This window comes from Salvelinus alpinus, chromosome 1 (genome assembly GCF_045679555.1).
Source record: "Salvelinus alpinus chromosome 1, SLU_Salpinus.1, whole genome shotgun sequence".
NCBI lineage: Eukaryota > Metazoa > Chordata > Actinopteri > Salmoniformes > Salmonidae > Salvelinus > Salvelinus alpinus.
In genome coordinates, this window is record NC_092086.1 from 70,761,625 (window position 1) to 70,781,139 (window position 19,515).

The 19,515-nt window shown below is 43.2% G+C and overlaps 1 protein-coding gene across 2 annotated transcripts in view; it reads right to left on the reverse strand.

The window, feature by feature from the left end:
- Nucleotides 1-6,861: 6,861 nt before the first annotated feature.
- Nucleotides 6,862-19,515, reverse strand: part of LOC139584601 (myotonin-protein kinase-like) — a 37,873-nt gene continuing 25,219 nt past the window's right edge. Inside the window, exons 13-15 of one of the 2 annotated variants that reach the window (XM_071416650.1) lie at nt 12,047-12,099; nt 11,268-11,342; nt 6,862-10,831 (exon numbers count right to left, since the gene is read on the reverse strand). In XM_071416650.1, the coding sequence (XP_071272751.1) occupies nt 10,730-10,831; nt 11,268-11,342; nt 12,047-12,099 (230 nt within the window). In that variant the 3' untranslated portion in view covers nt 6,862-10,729. Of the gene's footprint in view, nt 10,832-11,267; nt 11,454-12,046; nt 12,100-19,515 lie in introns of both variants that reach the window. The other variant, XM_071416639.1, reaches the window with a different exon arrangement.

Consider the following 19,515-nt stretch of genomic DNA (forward strand, 5'->3'; position numbering starts at 1 on the left):
ACAAAAAACATATTTCTCTCAAATGTTGTGCACAAATTTGTTTACATACCTGTTAGTGAGCATTTCTCCTTTGCCAAGATAATCCATCCACCTGACAGGTGTGGCATATCAAGAAGCTGATTAAACAGCGTGATCATTACACAGATGCACCTTGTGCTGGGGGCAATAAAAGGCCACTCTAAAATGTGCAGTTTTGTCACACAACAAAATGCCACAGATGTCTCAAGTTTTGAGGGAGCCTACAATTGGCATGCTGATTGCAGGAATGTCCACCATAGCTGTTGCAGATGATTGAATTATTTCTCATTTACCATAAACCGCCTCCAACTTAATTTGAGAGAATTTAGCAGTATGTCCAACCAGCCTCACAACCACAGACCACGCGTTGTGTGGGCAAGCAGATTGCTGATGTCAACTTTGTGAACAGAGTGCCCCATTGTAGCGGTGGGGTTATGGTATGGGCAGGCATAAGCTACAGACAACAAACACAATTGCATTTTATCGATGGCAATTTGAATGCACAGAAAATACTGTGACAAGATCCTGAGGCCCATTGTGAGGCCCATTTTCTTTAAGGTATCTGTGACCAACAGATGCATATCTGTAGTCATGTGAAATCATATATCCATATATTACAGCCTATTTAATTGATTTAAATTGACTGATTTCCTCATATGAACTGTAACTCAGGAAAATCTTTGAAATTGTTCCATTTTGCGTTTATATTTTGTTCAGTATAATTCTAATCCCAGTGGATGGGACTTTACCCTCTGAAACCACTGCTTTAGAGGGTGGGGTACATGTTTTGAAAGGCTACAGTATCTGTATATATCACTAGTATACAAATGAGCTGATTAGTTGCTTGACCAGTGGGAGAGACAGGTACAGTTCTAGATACCAGTAGAGTTTGAGGAAAAGTGAGGAGGGTCTGACTGAAACATAAAACTTGTCAAATTGGATGTTTAATTTCACTGCACCCATAGTAAAGTCAAGCTCATCTGGGGTCCAACATAAAACATTGTTCAAACAAGTTCTTCCAACCACACCTGCACACTGTTTTAATAATAATAATAATAATAATATATATCCATATACAAACACATACACATTACACACTACGGTGGTCATATGTTTTCTGTGTGTTTGCTATATGCATGAGCCACTTGCCTGTAACCAGGAAACACTCCTAACAAGAATGGGCAATATGGTTTTGAACTAGAACGTGAAGTTGAACAATCCTAAAACATGGGATTCTTACAGCATTCCTCTAAAGCCCTCAAACTCAACTCTGGACCTCGAAGCCATTTCCACTGCATTTTGTTTTACTGTTCCCTCTAATCAGGGACTGAAGCTCATAACTAGAGGCTAGTAGTGAGGCATCATGGGATTGGTCTTGTTCTGTAACCACTATGGTTTTGTAACATTTTATTTTGCTTGATGAGGTAGATTCCCCGAATGTTTTAATTACTTATGTTTCCTTACCATGTTTTATTGTGCTTAAAGGGAGAGTTCACCCTAACAAAACAAAAGATATTGTTTCCTTACAATGAAAGTAGTCTAAGCACAGACTACAATCCACACTTTGGGATATTTACCAAGCATATTTTTATATTTCAGCCCCATATCATCTCAAAGTATGTGAAAGAGATTGTAAAACTTAATGACATGACCACTAATATTACTATTTTTACAGTTATTAGTGGTTGCTGGCAGTGGCTAGGTAAACAAGTCTTAAGCAGGGTCTTCCTTTCCTGTAGCGGTCTTCATGAGAGCCAGTTTCATCATAGTGCCTGAATGTTTTTGCGACTGCACTTGAAGAAACTTTCAAAGTTCTTTACATTTTCCCTATTGACTGACCTTCATGTCTTAAAGTAATGATGGACTGTCGTTTCTCTTTGCTTATTTGAGCTGTTTTTGCCATAATATGGACTTGGTCTTTTACCAAATGGTATTCTGTATACCAACCCTACCTTACCCAAGGCAAAGGGTGGCTACTTTGAAGAATCTAAAATCTAAAATATATTTTTGTGATTTGTTTAACACTTTTTTTGGTTACTACATGATTCCATATGTGTTATTCCATAGTTTTGATGTCTTCACTATTATTCTAGTAAAAATAAAGAAAAACAGTTGAATGAGTATGTGTGTCCAAACTTTGACTGGTACTGTATATATATAGATATAGAGAGAGGGAAATCGTGTGAATACACAGTGAATAACAAATAGATTAGAAAACAACACGGCTATATACAGTGAGTACCAGTACTGAGGCAATGTGCAGGGGTACCAGGTAATTGAGTTAGTTATGTACTGTAAATATAGGTAGGGGTAAAGGGACTAAGCAACAGGATAGATAATAGATAGTAGCAGCAGTGTATGTGCAAAAAAGGCAGTGAGTTAGTGAAAAAACAGATCAATGCTCCAGAGTGGAGCAGCGGTCTAAGGTACTGCATCTCAGTGCAAGAGGCGTGACTACAGTCCCTGGTTTGAATCCAGGCTGTATCACATCCGGCCGGGATTGGGAGTCCCATAGGGCGGCGCACAATTGGCCCAGCGTCGTCCAGGTTTGGCCGGGGTAGGCCGTCATTGTAAATAAGAATTTGTTCTTAACTGACTTGCCTAGTTAAATAAAGGTTCAATAATTTTTTTTAAAGAAAATGCAGGTAGTCTGGGTAGACATTTGATTAGCTATTTAGCAGTCTTGTTTAGCAGTCTTATGGCTTGGGGGTAGAAGCTGTTCAGGGCCTTGTTGGTTCCAGACTTGAAGCACTGGTACTAATTGCTGTGCTGTAGCAGAGAGAACAGTCTGTGGCTTGAATGGCTGGAGTTTTTGACACATTTTTGGGCCTTCCTCTGACACCGCCTGGTATAGAGGTCCTGGTTGGCAGGGAGATCGGCCCCAGTGATGTACAAGACCGTACGCACTACCCTCTGTTACGCCTTGCGGTCGGATGCCAAGCCGTTGCCATACCAAGAGGTGATGCAGCCAGTCAAGATACTCTCGATGATGCAGCTCTAGAACTTTTTGAGGATCTGGGGGCCGATGCCAAATCTTTTCAGCCTCCTGAGGGGGGAGAGGTATTGTCATGCCCGCTTCACAACTGTGTTGGTGTGTTTGGACCATGATAGTTCCTTAGTGATGTGGACACAGAGGAACTTGAAGTTCTCGACCCGCTCCACTACAGCCCCGTCAATGTGAATGGGGGCATGCTCGGCCCTCCGTTTCCTGTAGTCCTCGATCAGTTCCTTTGTCTTACTAACGATGAGGTTGTTGTCCTGGCACCACACTGTCAGGTCTCTGACCTTCTCCATATAGGCTGTCTCATAGTCAGTGATCCGGCCTACCAACGTCGGGTCGTCTGCAAACGTAGTGATGGTGTTGGAGTCGTGCGTGGATACGCAGTCGTGGGTGAACAGGGAGTCCAGGAGGGGACTTAGCACGCTCCCCTGAGGGGCCGGATGTGTTGTTGCCTACCCTCACCACCTAGGGCGGCCCTTCAGGAAGTCCAGGATTCAGTCCCAGGGAACTTATCTTAGTGATGAATTTCGAGGGCACTATGGTGTTGAATGCTGAGCTGTAGTCAATGAACAGCATTCTCACATAGGTGTTTCTTTTGTCCAGGTGGGAAAAGGCATTGTACAGTGTAGTAGAGATTGCGTCATCTCAAATCAAATCAAATCACATTTTAGCAGATGTTATTGCGGGTGTAGCAAAATGCTTGTGTTCCTAGCTCCAACAGTGTAGTAGTATCTCACAATTCACAACAATACACAAATCTAAATGTAAAATAATGGAATTAAGAAATATATAAATATTAGGACGAGCAATGTCGGAGTGGCATTGACTAAAATACAGTAGAATAGTATACAGTATATACATATGAAATGAGTCAAGCAGTACGTAAACATTATTAAAGTGACCAGTGATTCTGTGGATCTGTTGGGGCAGTATGCAAATTAGAGTGTGTCCAGGGTGTCTGGGATGATGGTGTTGATGTAAGCAATGACCAGCCTTTCAAAGCATTTCCTGTGAGTGTTACGGGTCGATAGTCATTTAGACAGGTTACCTTGGTATTCTTGGGTACAGCGACTATGGTGGTCGGCTTGAAACATGTAGGTAATACAGACGGTCAGAGAGAAGTTGAAATTGCAGGATTGTGACAGGATTGTGTCGAGGCACAGATCTGGGGAAGAGTACCAAAAACTTTCTGCAGCATTGAAGGTCCCCAAGAACACAGTGGCCTCCATCATTCTTAAATGGAAGAAGTTTGGAACCACCAAGACTCTTTCTAGAGCTGGCCGCCAGGCCAACTGAGCAATCAGAGAAGAGCCTTGGTCAGGAAGATGAACAAGAACACACGGGTGACTGACAGAGCTCCAGAGTTCCTCTGTGGAGATGGGAGAACCTTCCAGAAGGACAACTATCTCTGCAGCACTCCACGATCAGGCCTTTATGGTAGAGTAGCCAGACAGAAGCCACTCCTCAGAAAAAGGCACATGACAGCCTGTTTGGAGTTTGCCAAAAGACACCTAAAGACTTTCAGACCATGGGAAACAAGATTCACTGGCCTGATGAAACCAAGATTGAACTTTTTTGCCTGAATGCCAAGCGTGACGTCTGGAGGAAACCTGGCACCATCCCTACAGGGAAGCATGGTGGTGGCAGCATCATGCTGTGGGGATGTTTATCAGTGGCAGGGACTGGGAGACTAGTCAGTATCGAGGGAAAGATGAACAGAGCAAAGTAAAGAGAGATCCTTGATGTAAACCTGCTCCAGAGTGCTCAGGACCTCAGACTGGGGCGAAGGTTCGCCTTCCAACAGGACAACGACCCTAAGCACACATCCAAGACAACGCAGGAGTGGCTTTAGGACAAGTCTCTGAATGTCCTTGAGTGGCTCAGCCAGAGCCTGGACTTGAACCCGATAGAACATCTCTGGAGAGACCTGAAATTAGCTCTGCAGCAATGCTCCCTATGCAACCTGACATAGCTTGAGAGGATCTGCAGAGAAGAATGGGAGAAACTCCCCAAATACAGGTGTGCCAAGCTTGTAGCATCATACCCAAAAAGATTCAAGGCTGTAATTGCTGCCAAAGGTGCTTCAACAAAGTACTGAGTAAAGGGTCTGACGTAAACGTGATATTTCAAGATTTTCTTTTTAATACAAATTTGCAAAAAATCTAAAAACCTGTTTTTATTTTGTCATTATGGGGTATTGTGTGTAGATTGATGAGGGGGAAAACGATTTAATCAATTTTAGAATAAGGCTGTAACGTAACAAAATGTGGAAAAAGTCAAGGAGTCTGAATACTTTCCAAATGCACTTTATTCATTGGGGACCCAGAGGAGAAAGAGGGACTAAGTGGTTCTTCCCTCATAGGATGGCTGGGGGAAGTCCTGGATTTTCCTGAGACAGACATTAAAGACCTATTCATTTTGACTTCCACATGGTTGGCAATTTTCTTCCTAGTTTTTCTTTGCAAGTATTCTTTATTACCCCAGCACCTACATTTGTAAGGATGTGCGTATGACCACAAACTTTTCTATAGAAGGTTCTAAAACTGTCATAAATAATGCACTGTGCCAAACGGTGATGTAAATGTGCATTTTATGTACTGGTGCATCAAAATCCTTAAAAAAGTTGCCAATATTATGTTTCATAGGAAACATCTTGAAGATTTCAGAAATGTATAATGTGTTGGGCTAATATGTTGGATAGATGTCGAAACAGGTTACAGAAGAAGGAATTCTGAATTCATCCTACGCATACGCACAGCAGTGTTCTAGAATATTGCATAATTGGCTTTCATACTTTTCAAATTCTCAGTAAAGCTCAAGCAATTTTTTCAACTGTCAACACATTCAAATGAATAGAGGACGCATACCGGAGGCGCGTTGGTTGGGGATTATGGGGAGGTGCATATTCGGGTTGTGTATCCCCCATGGATGATGGTCTCAGAGCCACTAGCTATGTTACAATGGGAAGCCGGACTATCACGTCTTAGCGTCGGTGGACTATCATCTACGTTTTAAGCTCTTCCCTGCTCTTCTTCATGCTCATAAATCATGGTCCACAGACACTGAGAGGTGATAACCCACCAAACCTGACTCGTCCGTCGGACTGTCAAATGGTGAAGCGTGATTCATCACTCCAGAAAACGCGTTTCCACTGCTCCAGAGTCCAATGGCGGCAAGTTTAGCACCACTCCAGCCGACGCTTGGCATTAAGCATGATGATCTTAGGCTGCTTGGCCATGGAAGCCCATTTCATGAAGCTCCGGAGGAACAGTTCTTGTGCTGATGTTGCTTCCAGAGGCAGTTTGGAACTCAGTAGAGAGTGTTGCAACCAAGGACAGACGATTTTTACGTGCTACACGTTTCAGCACTCTGCGGACCCGTTCTGTGAGCTTGTGTGGCCTACTACTTCTCGGGTGAGCCGTTGTTGTTTCTAGAGTTTTTCACTTCCCAATAACAGCACTTACAGTTGACCGGGGAGGCTACAGCAGGGCATACATTTTTACGAACTGACTTGTTGGAAAGGTGGCATCATATGACGGCACCACGTTGAAAGTCATTGAGCTCTTCAGTAAGGCCATTCTACTGCCAATGTTTGTCTATGGAGATTGCATGCCTGTGTGCTTGATTTTATACATCTGTCAGCAACGGGTGTGGCTGAAATAGCCGAATCCACTAGTTTGAAGGGGTGCTTTTGCACATACTTTTGGCCATGTATTGTAGTTATCACAGCAAAAAGTAATAATTCCCTTAAAAATATGCATGTTTGACAAAGCGTTTCATAATTGTTCGACCACATAGGGGCACTATAGGCTATGTCGTACTTCATTCATGAGCCAAGCGAGATAGATCCATAATAAAGATTTTATTAGTATAATTCATATTGTTTCCAAAAGATGATTAAATATGTGCAATTGAACGTTAAGGCATCTCAGTAATACAACATATATATGAACTGAGCATACCAAACATTAGGAACACCTTCCTAATGCTGAGTTGCAACCCGCCCCCTCCCTTTTGCCCTCAGAAGAGTCGCAATCCGTTGCGGCATGGACTCAAAGTGTCGAAAGCGTTCCACAGGGATGCTGGCCCATGTTGACTCCAATGCTTCCCACAGTTGTGTCAAGTTGGCTGGATGTCCTTTGGGTGGTGGACCATTCTTGAAACACACAGCAAACTGTTGAGCGTGAAAAACCCAGCAGCGTTTCAGTTCTTGACATAAATCGGTGTGCTTGGCACCTACTACCATACCCCGTTCAAAAGCTCTTAAATATGTTGTCTTGCCCATTCACCCTCTGAGTGGCACACATACACAATCTGTGTCAATTGTCTCAAGGTTTAACAATCCTTCTTTAACCTGTCTCCTCCCCTTCACCTACACAGATTGAAGTGGATTTAACAAGTTACATCAATAAGGGATCATAGCCTTCACCTGGATTCACCTGGTCAGTCTATGTCATGGAAAGTGCAGGTGTTCTTAATCTTTTGTATACTCCGTGTATAATGACACCTATTTAAAACAAAATGTAGTCACAAATGTATGACCTTTTATAGTACCCAGTGAGTGACAATCGTGCTCTTCCTCATGTACATCTCAAGTATTGCTCAAATACAAAAGGCCTTGCAACCTACAGTATACAGTGCATATTTTGTAGTATACAGCCCCACGATGAAGGTGTCATAATACCCATAAACCTAGATGTCAAACAGGCAAATATATAGATAAAAGTCACCTTGTCCTAGAGAGATTTACACATCTATCAAAAAGTCTCGCTAGGGTAAGCCTACACAAAACACAGCCCTTATTATAAGTGTTTCTAAAATCGAATGGTGGAAAAAACGATTGGAACCATTTCCCTATTTGACCACTAGGTTTTGTGGGTATTATGACTCATACTGTGGTACTCTATACGGTTTCTCTCAAAATCCAGTATAATTCTCTTACATGCCTCAATGTCCAAAGGAACATTTTAGGCCTATATGATTTAAAATGGCTTACCAAACAGCAAGGAGTATATACAAAAGCATTTTGACAGCATAATAGCTAGCACAGGACACATAGTTTGAGATTCAAACCAATAGCCTTGTGTTGGTTACTTGGCTATACTGGACTTATGTCCCATAGCTCTCCAACATGTATTTTTAGTACACATCATCTATAGTGTAACCTATCTCTGGTCCAGGTCATTATGGTGCTTCCTGTTTTGTAGGAAGGCTCAGTGTCAGCAAGCTGCATGTAACACCCTGGACCAGACCTAATTCTAACTTGACAACGCCAGAAAATGTTAACAGACACACTTGCCTCAGATCTCTTTATCCTTAACCTCGTTCCCAGACACTTCCACCCAAAAGGCAGAGTTGCAAAGAAAAAGCCATATCTCAGACTGGCCAATAAAAATAAAAGATTAAGATGGGCAAAAGAACACAGACACTGGACAGAGGAACTGTGCCTAGAAGGCCAGCATCCCGGTGTCGCCTCTTCACTGTTGACGTTGAGACTGGTGTTTTGCGGGTACTATTTAATGAAGCTGCCAGTTGAGGACTTGTGAGGCTTCTGTTTCTCAAACTAGACACTCTAATGTACTTGTCCTCTTGCTCAGTTGTGCACCGGGGCCTCCCACTCCTCTTCCTATTCTGGTTAGAGACAGTTTGCGCCGTTCTGTGAAGGGAGTAGTACACAGCGTTGTACGAGATCTTCAGTTTCTTGGCAATTTCTCTCATGGAATAGCCTTCATTTCTCAGAACAAGAATAGACTGATGAGTTTCAGAAGAGAGTTCTTTGTTTCTGGCCATTTAGAGCCTGTACTCGAACCCACAAATGCTGATGCTCCAGATACTCAACTATTCAAAAGAAGGCCCGTTGTATTGCTTCTTTAATCAGAACAGTTTTCAGCTGTACTAACATAATTGCAAAAGTGTTTTCTAATAATCAATTAGACTTTTAAAATGATAAACTGGGATTAGCTAACACAACGTGCCATTGGAACACAGGAGTGATGGTTGCTGATAATGGGCCTCTGTACGCCTCTGTAGTTATTCCATAAGAAATCAGTCGTTTCAAGCAACAATAGTCCTTTACAACATTAACAATGTCTACATTGTATTTTTGATCAATTTGCTGTTATTTTAATGGACAAAAAATGTGCTTTTCTTTCAAAAACAAGGACACTTCTAAGTGACGCCAAACTTTTAAACAGTAGTGTATATTAAATATATAATTATTAATATACACCTACTGTATAATAGCTAGCAAATGAATACCTAACTAACGTTAACCTGGCTGGAACTTCTGAAGGAATTTTTTTTATTTCGACAATTTCCAAAAGATAACCAAACAAAAACATATTTACTTTTTACGAGACGTGTTTGTGCCGTCATATGCATTAGTAGCAGAATTTCTAACTTATTTGCATTCGTTTTTACTTACACTTTTATGTTGACTTCTCCATTGATGTTTCTTTTTAAGTTTTCGCAGACTTTTCTTAGCGGATGTGTAAACGTCGCAAATTGAATTATGGGGAGTTTCAGAACATAATTGTACACTCGCAAAGCCGACTAAAAACGAGGGCTGAGGGGCTTACGATGCAAACTTCCCTTGCTTGGCTAATCATTTGGACCACCCTCCAAGATGGCGACAGGGATTCCCCCAAGGGCTTAAGGCGAGGGTAAGTGGACGAGGATGTATCTTATAAGTGTTTGGACCGCAGCCCAGGTCTAAAGGTCGTCTCGGGCTGAACTGCATGTGCAGGCTGTCAAATCAAAGCCACTCCTTCAATATAAGTTGTCATTTTCATAAGGTTGGATTAGTAACATGTTCAACTACTTAAGACATTGGCTCGAATCTAGGTTGTGCCTTTAGATTTCGAGAAAATGAACAACTAAGAAATCATTTTCTTCTCAAACCCCAACCCCCGGCCTGGTTTGTTTGGTCTGTTTGGCAAGCATTCCCGGAAGTCTCGCAGTGTTTAAGTCTCATTGATATCCCAGGCTTACATGCGCTGTTCCCAATAGCCTGGGGACAAGGTTACTCTATCCTTAAACTTCAGTCAGCGCTCGCTCAATATTGTACTGTAGCTGTGATTTATGTACTCCAAACAGGCTTATCTAAAATGCCTTTAAATCAGAGCCTCTAGATTAGTGCAACAAATATCTCTCAGACTCAACACAATCCACTCTTAGATGCATAGATACAAAGTACAAAGGAGAACTCAAACAGTGAATAACCATTAGATGGTGCTGTTAATAAGTCATGCCACTAATATTGGGCAAAATGCATCAATGTCCAGGTGGGCTGGAGAGTGTTGGCTTATGGAGGAGGCTGATTGGCCCCTCTGGCTGTCACTCAAACCAGCAATGTCTTTTTCCTATGGTGTTTTCTTTGTTTGCAGTGTTCGCTTTTACCTCTGTCCGATTGGTAGGTCAGGAGATGTCCTTCATTTGATTATTTACATCTCCTCATTCCTTCTAGTGACAGTCATTAGCTTTCCCATGTCTGTCCAACTGCCTGCAAGTTTCCAGTTCTGCTGTCCCCATTGCTCTCAGTTTATTTATGGCCCAGTACTCTGCTCAGTGCCATGAGTAGCATTGTCTTTAGCACCCACCCACCATACTCAAAACTCTCTCATTCCAAGATACTGTAATAGGACCCCTCGTTGGAATAGAGAAGTCTGTCATTCCCCACTATAGTGAGGGTGGGGGTGGTGGGGTGGGGGTTCAGGAGATTTCAGCACAGCAGTGTCTGTCCCAGGCTTGGGGCTCTCCCCCCTCCGCACACACCAACAGGTAGGACTCAGTCCTCTCCTGTGGCCAGCGCACCTGAGGGAGAGAATGAGATGAAGAGAGAGGAGGCGAGAGAGGGAAAGGAGAGGGGGGGAGGGAGAGGGGGGCATACAAGGGGAAAAACATGAGGGAAAGGCAGAAGAGAGGGAGAGAGAAAGGTGGAGACATTGTGGTAAGGATGGGGAGAGAGTGCAAGTGAGCGCAGAGAAGGAAAGATGCAGTCAGTAAGGGAGGGATAGAGAACATGGAGAGGAAACAAGAGAAAATAAGTAATTTTTTCATCAAGCATATATCACTCTAAAGATTTGAACCACTGTGTGTCCCAAATGGCTAACCTATTTCCTATATAGTGCACTACATTTGACCAGACCCCTATGGGCCCTGGTCAAAAGTAGCACACTAAATAGGGAATAGGGTATCATTTAGGATGAAAGCATTGTTTCTAGTCCCCATGTAGACTAGAATTTCCTACCCTGTGGAACAGCAGCAGGTGGCGGTGGAGAGGGATCACCAGCGGGTAGTGACAGGCAGGGGGTGATCTTTTCCCCTGAAACACACTCACAGTCAGCCACTGAACAGGATTGCAGGCCAGGGTACAGATGCAGTCTTTTTTTGTGTGCGAGTCACAGCACAGCACAGCACAGCATGCCGCACTCGCCTGGGACAAAATCCGTGAAAGAAAGGCAGACACAAAATATATTTTTATTTCCCTGGGGATGATGAAGACACGTGGCATTGGTGAATTCAATTGAATGCTGCAAAATATTTTTCCCCAGGCAATTTTGACCCAGGCGAGTGTGGCATGCTGTGCTGTGACGCGTGCAAAAGACTGCATTTGTAACATTTTATTTCGATAGTACCCTACAGATGGTTTACAGGCCACATTTATCCAATCTCACCCTACCCCTAACACCATCAAGTGGTACAGACCAGCAAATTGTATGAACCATCTATAGAGGACTATCCAAATAAAGTGGGATACATTGCAGGAGCTTAAATAGGGGTTGGTGTCGATTGTGAGGGAGGAAAGAGCTTGTTTTCTTCTCTTTACATTACCTCTATCCTCATGAAAATGTACACACATTCTCTGTATATACCCCAAACAGGGCTAATATTACTTGATAAAACAAGACGTTTCCAAACTGACAGAGCAGACAGCCAAACATGTGTTTTGTATGCCCTCAGAAAGCCTTTGATAATCTCAGAGGGAGAGAGAGAAAGAGTGAGAGAGAGAGCGTGAGTAAGGCTTACATTGTCCAGACAGTGGGCAGGCAGAGAAAGAGACGACGGGCAGACACGCAGTTCTGTGATTGGAGAAGAGAGAGGTGTATTAGAACAGCCCAAGACAGCAGGGGCCTGTTCAGGATGGTGAAACGTTACAGGAACGTTATAGAACAGATATGGTTGTCTGTCACCCAGAATTGGGGATTAGCTCTATCGTGTCAGCTCTATTCATGACATTTCTATCTGCAACGTTCCACAACGTTTGCCTACTGGACGTGGCAAAGGACTATGTAGCGTCACTGTTGCAGGCGACTGTTTTGGGTGGGAGCACGGCTGGTGAGCCAGCTGACTTTGCCATCCATGTGAAAAAGACATAGCAACAACAATTTCAGCAGGAGTGAGTGATTGCGTGAGTGAATCGGTGTGTGAAAGTGAGAGAGGGAGAGAGAGAGAGAGAGAGCTTGCGAAAAGTATTCAACCCCCTTGGCATTTTTCCTATTTTGTTGCCTTACAACCTGGAATTAAATTTGATTTTTTAAATTTGATTTACACAGCATGCTTACCACTTTGACAATTAAAAATATGTTTTATTGTGAAACAAGCAAGAAATAAGAAATAAAAACTGAAAACGAGCATGCATAACTATTCACCCCCCCAAAGTCAATACTTTGTAGAGCCAACTTTTGCAGCATTTACAGCTGCAAGTCTCTTGGGGTATGTCTCTATAAGCTTGGCACATCTAGCCACTGGGATTTTTGCCCATTCTTCAAGGCAAAACTGCTCCAGCTCCTTCAAGTTGGATGGGTTCAGCTGGTGTACAGCAATCTTTAAGTCATACCACAGGTTCTCAATTGGATTGAGGTCTGGGCTTTGACTAGGCCATTCCAAGACATTTGAATGTTTCCCCTTAAACCACTCAAGTGTTGCTTTAGCAGTATGCTTAGGGTCATTGTACTGCTGGAAGGTGAACCTCTGTCCCAGTCTCAAATCTCTGGAAACTAAAACAGGTTTCCCTCAAGAATTGCCCTGTATTTAGCACCATCCAACATTCCTTCAATTCTGACCAGCTTCACAGTCCCTGCCAATGAAAAACATCCCCACAGCATGATGCTGCCACCACCATGCTTCACTGTGGGGATGATATTCTCGGGGTGATGAGAGGTGTTGGGTTTGCGCCAGACATCACATTTTCCTTATTGGCCAAAAAGCTAAATTTTAGCCTCATCTGACCAGAGTACCTTCTTCCATATGTTTGGGGAGTCTCCCCCATATGCTTATTTTTTTCTTTAAGCAATGGATTTTTTCTGGCCACTCTTCCGTAAAGCCCAGCTATGTGGAGTGTACGGCTTAAAGTGGACCTATGGACAGATACTCCAATCTCCGCTGTGGAGCTTTGCAGCTCCTTCAGGGTTATCTTTGGTCTCTTTGTTGCCTCTCTGATTATTGCCCTCCTTGCCTGGTCCGTGAGTTTCGGTGGGCGGCCCTCACTTGGCACGTTTGTTGTGGGGCCATATTCTTTCCATTTTTTAATAATGGATTTAATGGTGCTCTGTGGGATGTTCAAAGTTTGCTTCTCCACAACTTTGTCCCTGACCTGTTTGGAGAGCTCCTTGGTCTTCATGCTGCCGCTTGCTTGGTGGTGCCCCTTGCTTAGTGGTGTTGCAGACTCTGGGGCCTTTCAGAACACTTGTATATATACTGAGATCATGTGACAGATCACGTGACACTGAGATTGCACACAGGTGGACTTTATTTAACTAATTATGTGACTTCTGAAGATAATTGGTTGTATCAGATCTTATTTAGGGGCTTCATAGCAAAGGGGGTGAATACATATGCACGCACCACTTTTCCATTTTTTATATTATTTTTATTTATTGAAACAAGTAATTTTTTTCCTTTCACTCCACCAATTTGGACTATTTTGTATGAAATTCAAAAAAAGAATCCATTGAAATTACAGGTTGTAATGCAACAAAATAGGAAAAACGCCAAGGGGGATGAATACTTTTGCAAGGCACTGTAAGTTACTAATGTTAACGTTAGCTCATCTGATGTTGTAACGTTAGCTAGCTAATGTTAGCTGTCTGACTTTATTAGCCAGCTAATTTTCACACAATAAACTCAATTATTTGATCAGTTATGTTGGCTAATGTTGCTCAACATTTCTCTGGCTCGCTAACGGAAAATTAGATCCAGCTAGCAAGATACTTAACAATGCTAACAATACATGTTCCATCACACTTTCTCCCTCACCTCAAACTTTCCAAATGCCAGTTGTTTTTCGGTTACAGCTCATGAAGTATGCTTCATCACCTCACCCCTGTCTCCGTGGTCAGGCTTCTCACCTACCTCTTCGTTATTGTTCAGGGGACACGTTACTGTAACTGGCAAACTGCCTTTCCACTCTCTGCGGTCTTTCCAGAGTGCGCTCTGATGCTGTAACTAGCAAATTGGTTGTCTCTTCTCTCTTCAGTCGCATGCTGCATTCTGTTGTTATGTGATTGATTGGCTGAGCCTTGGATACAGCCAGTATTGCTCCAATTGCGTATCACTCGTTTGCTTACAGCCAGAAGTGATCAGATCTACACGAATCACTTAGGTCATCTATTTTGGATTCAAAACGGAGAATTTCGCCGAAAGGTGACTAGTTTGCATGTCTGAATCTCTATTGCACTCCACACTGCCCTCAACCACCTGGACTAAAGGAATATCTATGTAAGAATGCTGTTCATTGACTACAGCTCAGCATTAAACACCATAGTCCCCTCTAAGCTCATCACCAAGCTCAGGACCAGGACCATGTGCCTGAACACCTCCCTCTGCAATTGGATCCTGGACTTCCTTGCGGGCCGTCTGCCCCCAGGCGGTGAGAGTAGGCAACAACACATCCGCCATGCTGACCATCAACACGGGTCCCCTCAGGGTTGTGTGCTTAGAACTCTCTTGTACTCCCTGTTTAACCACGATTGAGTGGCCGCGCATGACTCCAACACCATCATCAAGATGGCTGACGACACGAAGGTGGTAGAACAAATCACCGATGACGATGAGGCAGCCTATATGGAGGAGGTTAGAGACCTGGCAATGTGGTGCCAGGACAACAACCTCTCCCTCAACGTCAGCAAGACAAAGACGCCGATCATGGACTTCAGGAAACAGAGGGGCGAGCACTCCCCCATTCACAGGGCTGTAGTGGAGCGGGTCGAGAGCTTCATTTTATTTAGCTCTTATTTTACCAAGTAAATTGACTGAGAATACATTGTTATTTACAGCAACAACCTGGGGAATAGTTACAGGGGAGAGGAGGGGGGATGAATGAGCAAATTGGAAGCTGGGGATAATAAGGTGGCTATGATGGTATGAGGGTCAGATTGGGAATTTAGCCAGGACACTGGGGTTAACGGACTTACTCTTACGATAAGTGGCATGGAATCTTCAGTGACCACAGAGAGTCAGGACACCCGTTTAACATCCCATCTGAAAAACAGCACCCTACACAGGGCAACATCTCCAATCACTGCCCTGGGTCATTGGGATATCTATATATTTTTTTACCAGATGAAAGAGTGCCTCATTCTGGCCCTCCAACACCACTTCCAGCAGCATCTAGTCTTCCATCCTGGAACCGACCAGGACCAACCCTGCTTAGCTTTAGAGGCAAGCCAGCAGTTGGTGGTATGCAGCTTGAAGTTCAATGGTGTACACATCACTAAGGAATTAACATGGTCCACACACACCCATAGAGTTGTGAAGAGGACACGACGGCGCCTCTTCCCCCTCAGGAGGCTGAAAAGATTTTGCATGGCGTCTGTTTGACCATGGTTTCACTTCTATGGCCATGCAGAGCAGAGGGGGGCTTGGATGGGTAGCCTAAGACAAAATACCATATAGGCAACTACAATATTAGTTCTCACATTTGGTGTCTGTTAGATAGCACAGAATGCTACTCTGCTAGACACAGAAGTGCAAAATTGAGGGATAAACTAATTTCACTAGCTATATACACCCAATTTATCATATTTGAAAGCAAGCTAGCTAGCTAATTAAAACATAATTATGTTTTATACTTACAACTTTATTTGAACAGTAGTTTGCACGTTTTGATTTTACTTTGCAGGATTTTGTATCACATTGGCTAGCAAGCACACACTCGCTTTGATCACTTAGGATTATTACTGTAGAGACAGTTTTGGAGACAGCTTCGCATTTGGTAACAAAGGCTGTGCAGTAGCATTAGCTAGTACTGGTAAAGCAGAGATTTACTGTACACACTGAGGTATATATGAACTTTTCTACGTCATATGGATTTACTTCACTGCACAGTAACCTATAATATAGCTAGCCAGCAGATCTGACCCACTTGCTTACAGCTGTACTAGGGTCGGACAGCATTCCTGTGTATATTAAGACACCACGGATGGCTTGAAAAACATGCCTCAATCCAGGGATGAGAAATGCGTTGTACTCCGAATTGTCCCATTATCCCAACTGTTACACTGAGATGATTGAAGGACTTGAAGGAATGCTATTTTTACTGGAAAACTGTCCTTTTTGTCCTCATGCAGAAGCAACAGCAGCCATTTTGGAATGGCAGTGTCAGTTAATCAGCTCCTTTGTCATTCAACGCGACACGCCATTCCAACATGTCTCCAGAAATGATGGTTTCCCAGCTGTGTTTGACATTTCAACTACAGTATCCACATCTATATTTGCATTTTGATGTCACTAGCTAGCTATCCAGCTAATGTTAGCTAAGTGACGTTAGCCACTCTAGCCCCTGATAAGTCATTTGGCTAACATGTGTCTTGCCAGGCTGCTTGCTACAGCCAAGTCAATGTCAGTAGCTCATCAAAATAATATTAGCACTTTTCTTACTCACCGCAGGTTCCATCTATGAGCTACTGGAGCACATATCCCTCTTTTTGCACTTGGTGCCAACCTTCCACACCACACCGCTTCCCTCTACACTCAGCTCCTTCTCGGCGGTCATCACTGCACCTGCCACCACAATGGATTCCCCCTCACTCTCTTCACGTTCACTTTCCTTCTCTAGCTCTTCCAAAAGTTCTTTGCGAACCTCCATTCCACATTCCCTCAAAACATATTCCACATATCTCCTTATCTGCCATCTTCTCCTTCACCAGATCTTTCAGAAGGCTTATGTAATCCCCCACTCCGTATTTATTCATAATATGTTCCACTTTTTTCCGTTTTTCCTTGTCCACCATCTTCTGTCATCTTTTCTCCATTCATCCCCACACAGTGATCCTCAGTAGTAGGTTACTTTGGAGTTGCTAGTACCTACGTATATGTTGTCTCATGGTAAGGGACAGGGAAGCTGATTCATCTAGCCTACATTCGCGATGATCAGCAGATGTAGCCCAATAATGGACGAAGGAGCCTAACGTTACTCCTTATAGTCCCTTACATGTTCTGTTTAAAGGCGATTTGGCTCTGGAAACCAAAACAGCCAAATACTCCATCTAAACGTGGATTGATTCTCAATTGCGGTACGATTCTAGAAACATAAACCCCTTTACTTTCATATCACATCAAAATTATTTCACAAATGCAAAACACACACTTACTGCACAGTTTTAACCTAGTTACAACCGACATTATTTTTCAGTGACAAGACGTTTGTGGTGTCCGTCCATTTACACACAGGTGTTCGGAGACACAGAGCTACAATTAGCACAGGTAGTCCACTCTGCCTTCCGTCTGTTTTCCATAAACAAGCGCTCTAACATGGAAATATGGCCGTGTGGAAACCATAACCCTATCAAGGTGTGTATCTATTCAACCTTTTGTGTTTTGAAAATAATTCTTGCTAAGATGAAAGATAAGGTCCTTCTGCTTCCAAAACCGAACTGCAAGCAACGTATGCTAATGTTCAGATTGAGCGTCGGTGTAACGGCTCAAGGAAGAGTGGACCAAGGCGCAGCGCGGTAGGCGTACATCGTCCGTACATGGTGTCATCTTTTTATTGATGACACCAAAACAAAATAACAAAGACAAAAAAAACGAACGCGAACAGTTCTGTCAGGCACAGACACTAAACAGAAAACAAGATCCCACAACTGAAGGTGGGAAAAAGGGCTGCCTAAGTATGATCCCCAATCAGAGACAACGATAGACAGTTGCCTCTGATTGGGAACCATACCCGGCCAACAAAGAAATATACAAACTAGAATGCCCACCCCAAATCACACCCTGACCTAACCAAATAGAGAAATAAAAAGGCTCTCTAAGGTCAGGGCGTGACAGTCGAGGCTCTTAACAAAACTCCCTCTTACAGAAGACCTCTACCAATGACTCTTATGTGGAATGTAGTGGAACTGAGAGTCATGATCAAGGGCTAGAACCACAGGTAAAAGCAAGTTAGTTTAAACTAAACGATCTTTGCTAGAAACACTACTGTGGTGGGCTACATCAGCTGTAGCCCACCGATCATGCCACTCAGTTCTATTACATTACACATAAGAGTCATTGGACGAAGGCGTCTTCTGTACGGGGGAGTTATGTTAAGAGCCACATCGCTGAATCTGAACATTAGCACGAATCGCTTGCGGTACGGTTTTGGAAGCAGAAGGACCTTATCTTTCATATAAGCGAGAAAAAATAATAATAAAAAAACTAAAGGTTAAATTGATACACACCTTTATAGGGTTAGTGTTCCCACACGGCCATATCTCCATGTTACAACGCTTTTTTTACGGAAGACAAGAGGCGACCACCCGTGATAATTAGCTATCTAGCATGCTTTGAACACCTCTTATTTATTTGAAGGATTATGTCATGCTGATGAAAGATAAGGGCCATGTGTTTCGAAAGCCATATCGCAAGTGATGATTATTTGACGTTTCTAGACAGCGTTGGGATTGTAGTTCACATGAGGTAGTCTTGGGCGAAGCTAATGGCTGAAAACTGTAGGGAGAAGGCAGAATGCCGCCTAGAGTTTTCGAGAGCTACTGTGGGGGTTCTAGCTTGCTTAGCATACAATATGTGATGGGTTAAAAATATTGGAGATCTTGGCTACAGGAGCAGTAGAAAACTATTTTTTAATGAATGGAATTAGGTCAACTCTTTTTGTGAGTGTGTGTGTGGGGGGGCTTTTTCCACATTGAGCACCTGCCCTACCAAAGGTCTGCCCCACCAGCCATCCATCCATTAGAAACCTTCCCCGGAGAGGAGGGAGACCCCCTAATACTGCTTCTTTATAAAGCTCATAATGCTGTATTGATTTATTGTCAGGGAGGGCCCACGACTGCATACCAGACCTATTTTTAGAAGGGATATTTATCGTTTTGTTCTGGCCAAAGGTTCCAACATAAGCAGATGCTGCTCCTGCTATGCTCCTGCTATGCAACACTCTTTTTTCACAGTATGTGGCTCATATGGTCTGGAATTCCTACCATCTCACATTTGTCTTGATGTTAGACACTGCTGCTTGTGAAGAGATGCTATATCCAATAGATGTCTACAGGATGAGT